Source organism: Micromesistius poutassou, assembly GCF_964030765.1.
Source record: "Micromesistius poutassou genome assembly, chromosome: 5".
NCBI classification, from domain to species: Eukaryota; Metazoa; Chordata; class Actinopteri; order Gadiformes; family Gadidae; genus Micromesistius; species Micromesistius poutassou.
In genome coordinates this window covers 229,839-239,569 of record NC_140275.1, presented here as the reverse complement: position 1 = coordinate 239,569, position 9,731 = coordinate 229,839, and the positions used below count along the sequence as shown (strand labels likewise).

Below are 9,731 nucleotides of genomic sequence, written 5' to 3'. Positions count from 1 at the left end.
ACTATAAGATTCTACAGAGTCTCACTCCGGCCAAAAACCAAAAGTTGGCAACCCTGGGTTAGGGATAGGGTGGTTAGGGTTAGGGATAGGGTGGTTAGGGTTAGGGTTAGTGGTTGAAAGAAGAGATTAAATCTTTCCACGCCCAGCGAACGACGCTTCGCCACTGGACGGGAGTGAGTGACGGCAGCAGCTGGACGTGGACGTCCTGCAGCCTCCAGAGAACAGCTCTGTGTGAGCGTGGCGCCTCCTCCAGCCCCCACCCCAAACGCTATTTCCGCGTAGTTCTTTAATAAGGTGTTACTACTACTACTACGATAATGCCTACAATAAGGGATTTAACGTTGACTTACGATGCACTTAACGAGGAAAGGACGTTCTCCGAGGGAGACACTGTAACGGGCGCAGTGACGATGTTTATGGAAAAAGAGACGAAAGTTGAATCCTTTTTCGTCAAATTTAAAGGCGACGCAAATGTGCATTGGTCCGAAAAGCGTGGTGAGCACAACCACAGTTATAGTGCACACACCAGGTACTTTAAACTGAAGGAGTTTCTGATTCCTGAAAACAATAAAGGTAAGTGAAACGACTTTGTGTCTATGGTCGGAAACATCGGAGCGTCCGGCCCATGTCCCCTCCACCAGAAATAACGAACACAATAATAACGGTAGGGCCTACTGTAATGTTACTGCGACCACTAACGAGTCCAACAGTTTATTTTTTAATGACAAACTGCTAATGCTAAGTGACCACTGGTACAGTGACATGTTTATTGATCAATTAATTAATCATTTGTAATCCATGAATAATCCAGGAATCCAGGAATAGGATTCAGTCTGGCCCGAATGTTTTCCTAGTACCAATATCATTAGAACCGGTCTTAAAAACGGCCTTTCACGGATTAAAACAATTTGTGCCAACCAAAATATGATATACCCATAATGTCCTAAGCAGGACTATCTGTTGATGCTGTTTAGAGTCTGGTCTAATAGGCAGAAAGGCTCCCTCTTTATGGCATAACAATGAATAGATTACAAATTCAAATAATTGTTTTTCAGTCAGTAAACATGTGATAGTACCAGTAGTAACTTAGTATCACCAGTTTGCCACATCCTGTTCCTGGTCGCACATCACAAGCTGTGAATAGGGTTGAGCTATCCTGATCGTGTCACAACATTTTTAAATCATCGTATTATGGGACTTTTGGCATTATTGAATGTAAAAACTGGAAAATGATCGTACAAAATGGCAAATCTGGCAACGCTGTCTGAAACTCACAATTATCTATGAAAAGTCTAAATTGGACAATGGTATTTTCTCCAATGAGATATTGCCACACCCACTTGGAAAACTTCCCCTATGTCTTGTTCAAACAGTGTCACACAATGCAGTTGAACCTTTCACCAATAATCTTACACGCTGCTTGATTGTCTATAGCACCCAAGTGCACTGGTATTTTAAAATCAAGTAAGACCTTGGATGAGCCATCATAGGTCATGGGTGTGTGGTAGTGGAACATGACTCTCAACTATATATTTAACACAATGACATTTCTCATACAGACACTGAAATCTCCAAGGGAAATCATTCGTATAAATTCAGCTTCAGAATTCCATCCGGGTAGGTAATTTAATTCTCAATCCAAATCTTATTAAGGTAACGGAATACTAATCAACAGGGGCAGACCCAGAATGCAAATTCATCTGGTTTCCACAGTACATGGTACAATACATCCTATATGTCACATCAGTTGAAACACACCAGCCAGGTTACTTATGTTTCCCACATGATGGACAGTTGTGATCAGTTGCTGTGCTCTGTGTGTTGAGTAGGAGTATGCCCTCATCCTTCAAGGGGCTGTATGGTAAGATCGTCTACAAGCTGGAAGCCAAGGTTTCAAGGAGCTGGAAGTTGGACAGTTGTGCAACACGGGAGATCAACTTTGCATCGAAGGCCGTTTCAAACCTCAGCCACCTGATGGTACGTAGTGCTGGCATGTTTGACCTGGTGACAGGATGGGTGACACTGGCTCAGTGGTCCAATGGGGGGGGGCACCTTTCTGTATAGAGTCAGTCTGTCCTTCTCTGGCTTCCACTCACATGGTGAGTACTGTGGTGAGTACTGTGGTGAGTACTGTGGTGGGTACTGTGGTGAGTACTGTGGTGAGTACTGTGGTGAGTACTGTGGTGGGTACTGTGGTGAGTACTGTGATGGGTACTGTGGTGAGTACTGTGGTGAGTACTGTGGTGAGTACTGTGATGGGTACTGTGATGGGTACTGTGGTGGGTACTGTGGTGAGTACTGTGGTGGGTACTGTGGTGGGTACTGTGGTGAGTACTGTGATGGGTACTGTGATGGGTACTGTGGTGAGTACTGTGATGGGTACTGTGATGGGTACTGTGGTGAGGTACTCCTGCGGTGCCCTGGACCGGGACACTAGGGAGTGTGTCCCCAGCACTGTGTGGCTGCCCACTGCTCCTAGTGATGGGATCTGTTCAGAATCCTCACTTTCCTTCCGGATCAATCCAGTATTTTTAAAAAGCAATGTGGAGGAGTCGAAAATTGCCAGAGGCCAGATATTTATGGACATATTCCCCATTCCTCTCTGGACACTAGGGCTGCAACTAACGACTATTTTAATAGTCGACTAGTCACAGACTATTGAAACGATTAGTCGACTAATCTGATAATTATTAAATTTTTCTTAAATTTAGCATGAGGTTGCTTTAATTATGTGGCAAATGATAATAAACACAAGAAAGATGGGTACTTCAATGAAAAATGCATCTTTTATTCAATATACATATAACAGAGTTAGTAACTGAATTACTCTATAATAAAAGTAACTAGTTACCAGGGAAAGTAATTATTTGCATTACTGTAAAAAAAAAAAAAGTAGCTTTGTAGATGCATGTGTCGTTGTGGGATGCTTCATTAAATTAGAGTTGCTTACAACGGATGTCGACAAAGTCTTTGCTCCTGGACATAATGTTCACTTTACATGCACGTTCTTGCCTTTGACCTCAATGAATTTGAAGTAGTGCTTATATCTCCACCTTGAAAATGCCAACTTTTCATCGGATTGCTCCGGACTCGCCATTTCTACTGCTTCATTGAATCTGTTTGGTGTTTGTGTGTGCGTGTGCGTGTGGCACACGTATCCTGGCTTGTGTGTAAAAACACTGGCTCCGATTGGCTACCATGAAACACGACTCTGCCTTAGCCAATCATAATCGCTTATCTCTTTGTTAAACCCGGTCTCCTCACTAGCAGTTTGTGTGTGCAGCCGGGGGTGCGTTCGGATTACACAGTTTATTCAATCAATTCATAGTAACGCACCGCATTTAACTGTCAGTAACAGTAACGTTGTAACGATGGAAAAATTAATTAGTTAGATTACCCCTTTACTGAAAAAATAACGGCGTTACCTAACTCCGTTATTTTAAACAGCGTTATTACTAGGGATGGGGATCGAAACCCGGTTCTATCAAGGACCCGGTTCCACTTTTTTCAAAACCCGAAAATCAATAACGTTTGGGCTTATCGTTACCACTATCGAGTCTCGTCGTTTTTTTTTCTCCCGTAGGTCCTGTAACATAATTGTGTGTCCCTCGAGTCGCGTCACGGCACTTAAATCTAATAAAAAAAAAATAGTAATCCAATCCAAATCCGTGTTGTAATCGGCAGCATACAAGCTAGTTAGCTTGAAAAGTAAATAAAGTTTCAGACGTGCTGCGTGATGATGTGTTCAGGTAGGCTCAGTAAAACGACTAGGTTATTATGATGCGTTCAAGTGTAACGTAAAGAAAAGGGAAATTGAGTTTTTGGCGAGAAGTACAGTAATACAGTTGTATAGTTCTCTAATCATTTTAGAATATATAATTAAACTACTGATGCCAATATTTATTAAAAATTACATTTAATTTAAAATACAATTATTTATTCCCTAAATATTTTCCTAATCACTAAAAACATGAAGGCTAGAAACGTTTTTGTTATGCTCACTTGTTAAGCAATAAAAGCAATACCAGTTCTGTTAAAAACATATTGTCGCGTCGTCTTTCCACCAAATAATAGAAAAGTATCGATAGTGGTATCGATAAAGACTCGGATCGATAAGGAGTATCGATAAAGGTATTGATATCAATAAATATTAACGATCCCCATCCCTAGTTATTACAAACACTGCTCGGATGAAGCGCTGGGAAGGATTTAAGCACACGGTTTCCACACCGCGGGCGCGGTTATCCACCGAGATAATTTTATTTGAAAAACAAAACGTATTGGCTTGAATGTTACTTGAATCTTACCGAGGCGAGTCAGACTCTGTTTCGATCAACTGTCCGACGTGCTTTCTCTTTAAATGTTTGTGCATCACCGAGGTGCTGCCGTGATACGCAAGGTCTGCTTTGCAAACCTTGCAAGTAATCTTTTTATTCGCCGTATCCAGGCTAAAATGCTCCCAAACTTCAGAAGTTTTGGTACGCGTAGCTGCTGTGTAGGACGCCGCCATTCCTGTATACGTTACCACTCGGCAGAGACACTATTGCGCATGTGCGACTCTCGGCAGAGATTGTAATGAAGTGAGATGCCTCACTCCGTTGGAAAAACACGTCTGGCGACAATTATCGACAATGGAACAATGGACAATGGACAATTGTCGACAATTTCTATTATCAATTTTTGTCGACGAATCGTTGCAGCCCTACTGGACACAGCCCTGAATATTTAGACAGCGACAAGCAATAATATGCATTCAACTACAATTTAAAATCACGTAACTTAAGTTAAAATCTGGTTTAAAGTTTAAATCTGTTTAAAAGAAAAAGATATTTGTATTCACATTTGGTAGAGCTGAATTACTTGAATAACTAATCTTATAAAAAAAGATTTATAAGTTACTTAAAGGAGGTTCTAGAGAGAAGTATGCCATTGTATGCGTCCATTGTTCAATATTGAGCTACATTTGATAGTAAGTTACTTCAGCCATGTTTCAGAGCGGTGCTTCTACCTGCAGCTGATCAGTCAACCTTTAGGAACATTGTCCCTGCTCCGTGTCCTTCTGCTGTAGACCCGCCACATGGGCCAAACGGATAAAGACGTAGGAGTCTTCTCCAAAGGATCCGTACACATGGAGGCGTTTGTGGAGAGCAGAATCTATGCCCCGGGTAATGAGACACACACACACACACACACACACACACACACACACACACACACACACACACACACACACACACACACAGTTGACCTTACCACTTAGATCTTAGTCGAATGAAGAATATATGTATGCTTACTTGATATGTAAGAGTATGACATCACATTTTTACATTGACTAACAATGGTGGCGGCTCTTTCTGCACCCATCCACCACGAGCCACCTATAGGGCGTGAGACAAACTACACGTTGTTGAGCCACCTATAGGCCCTGAGACAAACTACACGTTGTTGAGCCACCTATAGGCCCTGAGACAAACTACACGTTGTTGAGCCACCTATAGGCCCTGAGACAAACTACACGTTGTTGAGCCACCTATAGGCCCTGAGACAAACTACACGTTGTTGAGTCACCTATAGGCCCTGAGACAAACTACACGTTGTTGAGCCACCTATAGGCCCTGAGACAAACTACACGTTGTTGAGCCACCTATAGGCCCTGAGACAAACTACACGTTGTTGAGCCACCTATAGGCCCTGAGACAAACTACACGTTGTTGAGCCACCTATAGGCCCTGAGACAAACTACACGTTGTTGAGCCACCTATAGGCCCTGAGACAAACTACACGTTGTTGAGTCACCTATAGGCCATTACGGTGCATTCACACCGTAATGCTGAACAACACATCGGTCACAGTGTCGCATGAGTTTTGAGAATATAGTCGCGCGTGTATGAGGTTGAAGTTGAGTTGTTGTGGAAGGACCTCTAGGTCTATTCATAATATCATCCGGAGGCGCACACAAATTTTGGCCGTGATATTATAGATTTTATTATATAATATTATATATAGAGCTCCGGGAGTCGCCAACGGCAACAATCCCTCTTCTCTCTTCTCCTCCAAGCTGCGGTTCACTCCAGACAGGGAATGGTTGGCCGGTTGAACGCTGATTGGCTGTTACATTACGTCACTCAAGGAGTGAACGCTGATTGGCTGTCATCACGCTACTGCTGCGGCAAAGTCAACTCGAGCGACGCGTCACGCTACTAAATCCTCGTCAGCGCCCGTGCCAGGGCGTTCATGCCGCGCCACATGTCAAATCTTGCCGCAGGTTTTTCAAGCGACAAAAGTGGCCTGATACGTGTCTCTACGTTGACTTTGTATGGAGTCGCGTCGCCGGTCGCTTGTGGTGTGAACGTACAGTTAGACAAACTACACCTTCACAAACAGGCGGTCAGGTCTTCCGCTTGCTCCAACAGCACCACCCTTTTTGCAGCTACTCCACACAAACTACAACAAACAATTCCACATAGTTGTTGATTTTAATGTGAATATGTGTGGACTAATCTGTTCATTTAATACAGTATGTATATATATTTATTTTTTCCCATAGGTCAAACTGTGCCAGTTACTGTTAAAGTCAAAAACACATCCTCAAAAGACATGATCCCCAAGTTCTCTTTGAAGCAGAATGTTGTGTTCCGGGCGAGAGGCCGTTCAAAGCACAGTGAGAGTGTTATCTGTAAGTTAGTTGGGGAGGTTATTGAGAAGAAAAGTAAAGAAAGAACAGTCACTTGTGCGTTGAAGATCCCTTCTGACCAGATCCTATCCATCCAGAACTGTGACATCCTTTCAGTTGAACATCAGCTTAAGGTATGAGCTCAATATGATGACAAATGGTTATAGTATATGCCTAAATGCAAAAAAGGTTGTGTAAATTAAGTGCCCACCGTTCGAAGTAGGATGTTCCTAATGCAAATGATGAACGGGTATTGGGTTCACATCTCACTGTGTACTTGTTTCTCTAGGTGTACTTGGACATCAGCTTTGCCTCAGACCCAGAGATCATCTTTCCACTGGTCATTGTTCCTCTGGGCTTCATGTTGAACCAGGGGCCCGGTGGAATGATGCAGCCGTACCCCCCAGGAGCATACGGGGGCCCAAGCACCAGCGACTTCCCCCCCTCCGCCCCCTTCTTTCAGCCGCCTCCGCATCAACAGGCCTATGGTCCTGCACCAGCAGCCTTCGGGGCCCCAGCAGCCTTCGGGGCCCCAGCAGCCTTCAGGGCCCCAGCAGCCTCTGGGGCCCCAGCAGCCTTCGGGGCCCCAGCAGCCTTTGGCCCGGGCTACGGTGCTGGCCCACAGCGGCCACTGGCCTATCCCTCACAGCCCCCCCTGCCTGCCCCCTTCCAAGCCACGCCCGTTGCCATGGGAGCAGCTTATTACCCCCCCATGTATGGACCCCCGGACCAGCCCTCCTCGCACGCCCCCATGCTCCACCCTCCCCCGAGGGGCCCGGTTCCTCCCCCGACGGCCCCGACGGCCCCGGCCTCTGCGCCGGTGTTGGACCCTGGCCTGTACGCCCCGCCGTCGTTCGCCTCCTGCTACTCCGCCCCCTCCTATCACATGCCGGGGACAGGCACCGACTTTCTCTCCCAACAAAATGAGGAACCTCCTTCGTATCAGTCTATGTTCCCCCCGGCAACCACCGATAAACCGCCAAAATAAATGAACGGAAACCGCTGATGATTCATAGTCACGGTTTTCAAAACATGCCATGGAAATATAATTGAAACGTATACACCTCAATATGCAACCTATGGTTCTTTAAGCGTTTATACACGTATGAACGTATGAAGCCTCATTCGATGTCTACAATGGGGACGTTTCCTCTCAGGGTTGAACAACGGCCAGTGATGTCATTTAAACACCTGATAGCACTGGTCTTCAACGGTAGTAGTGTGACCACAATATCCCCACAGTGGACCATTGGATATTGAAGACTACACTCAACCATGCATGTATGGGAGAAATGTGTGACACATTTGAAAATAAAATAAATATAATTATTATACACTATACGTTTACATAAAGTATGATCGGTATCATGCCTACATGCTACATGAAAGTGTGGAAATACTGTCACCAGAGTAATTTTAACAAAGCTCTAATGGGCATTCAACACACTAATATTAATCATTAGTTTTAAATAATCCTGTATTGTCTACATTTCCTGATCTCTTTTCTTGTACTTTCCAGGACACATGTCCTGCTGAACTGTAGGTATTATGATTGGGTGCTCACTCTCTGTAACCAATGCACACTCCCTTGTTTGACATCGGAAGGTGTTCCACGATGTTGGTGGAAAGTGATCTATCTTGAAATGGAATTACCTTTTAACCTCAAATAAGTGCCTTAGCCTCAGAGGAACTATTGTACTACCTTGTATATTTCTCCTACGGAGGATTAATAAAGTTGTATCGTATAAGCCTGTTTATGTATTGTTCTTCTTCTCTACAAGCCTTATAATAAAATAAACCTTAAATAACCTTAAAAAATATAGCTAGGTGTCTGGACCCTTTTGTAAATCGCTTGCTCTTTGCTGTTAGTGAATTGTATTTTAAGAATAATTGTACCAATAAAAATACAAAAAAAAAAAACAATAAAAAATACTATAAAACCCCACTTCTATAGCTTCCATATCCAGATTCACTTGGATTCACTTGCACATGAGACACTGAGCATTGTGGGTACTGAGAATAATAGCACTTCAAATAATTAGTGGTTGTACCTTAAAGCTTTCTTGCCACAGTACTGACTTATACTCCGCACTTAAGCATCACAAATAGCCTATTGCTAATTTAAGCAATAAGAAAGTCAGGACAAGGATTTGTTAAAGATGTGATGCAAGGTGTGAATGTTGTGATTGATACGCGTGTTGCAAGGTCAGTTTTATAATTTCCTGTATGATGTGCGCATAAGAACTACCTAACTAACTAAATCACCTCACATCGCTACCACTTTGAACTTGAAGACTAGACTACCAGAATACCAGACTATGTCTTCGGTAAAATATCTTTCCCTAGTGTATGACTTGCCAAAACTTGAACGGAGGCTTTTCAGAAGGAGACAACATAAAAGGAACATTGACCTTTGAGTTAAAGCATGATACCAAAGTACAAAGTATTTTTATAAAAGCGAAAGGGGATGCTAATGTCAACTGGAATGATGGAATTGGGTTTCTTATTGCCCATGAGAGATTTTATTAGTGTATATTACTTCTCAAAACTACAAAGGTAAGACTTCCGGTACATGGAAATACAATAGAGGTTGTTATGTAATGGTTGGACACCTCTATCCTTCCCCCTCCACATATCCTGCTGGTCCATCTCATCCACCCAGAGAAATGCGGCCGTACGCGGCCCTTCCTGGACCAGCGGCTTATCCACTGCCACAGCAAATCCCTCCATTTCCAGTGGCATCTCCCTACACCCTCCCTCAGGCCGTGAACAGCCCACCAGGAGCGGCCCCCACCGGACGCCTGCATCCTCCCCCCTGACCACGCCACTCCAACCCTTCACCTCACTGTGGTCCCATCTGGTAACTGTAAATGTGTTCTACATTTAAACGCATCTTATACTTGATTTTATTCAGACTTAGCTCTGCTACTTTTGTTTTTTTTACATCACTAATGTGTGTTTTTTAGTCACAGTAATAAAGGTTAACAAATGGCTCATTTTAAATAGCAGAGTAGAGCAAGGAACAAGAAGGGGACATTGCTGCTTGAACAGAAGCGAC

At 43.7% G+C, this 9,731-nt stretch overlaps 1 protein-coding gene across 3 annotated transcripts; it reads left to right on the top strand.

The window, feature by feature from the left end:
* The first annotated feature begins 262 nt into the window (after window positions 1-262).
* Window positions 263-8,483, top strand: LOC311343570 (arrestin domain-containing protein 3-like). Of its 3 annotated transcripts, none has more exons than XM_084468454.1 (6): window positions 263-495; window positions 1,560-1,617; window positions 1,830-1,977; window positions 5,069-5,165; window positions 6,548-6,807; window positions 6,963-8,483. In XM_084468454.1, the coding sequence occupies exons 1-6, from the start codon at window positions 318-320 to the stop codon at window positions 7,659-7,661; spliced, it is 1,440 nt and encodes a 479-aa protein (XP_084324580.1). In that variant the 5' UTR covers window positions 263-317; the 3' UTR covers window positions 7,662-8,483. The 3 variants fall into 3 exon arrangements, with proteins under 3 accessions (XP_084324580.1, XP_084324579.1, XP_084324581.1); XM_084468453.1 differs by having other exon boundaries at window positions 263-573; XM_084468455.1 differs by lacking the exon at window positions 1,560-1,617 and having other exon boundaries at window positions 434-573.
* Window positions 8,484-9,731: the final 1,248 nt, after the last annotated feature.

What these genes read in the sequence shown, in the direction of transcription:
- LOC311343570 (XM_084468453.1), top strand. Translation starts at nt 318, where the DNA reads ATGCCTACAATAAGGGATTTAACGTTGACTTACGATGCACTTAACGAG. An exon ending in AGCTTCAGAATTCCATCCGG is followed by an intron (nt 1,618 to 1,829) that starts GTAGGTAATTTA and finishes TGTGTTGAGTAG; the next exon opens with GAGTATGCCCTCATCCTTCA. An exon ending in CAAACCTCAGCCACCTGATG is followed by an intron (nt 1,978 to 5,068) that starts GTACGTAGTGCT and finishes CTTCTGCTGTAG; the next exon opens with ACCCGCCACATGGGCCAAAC.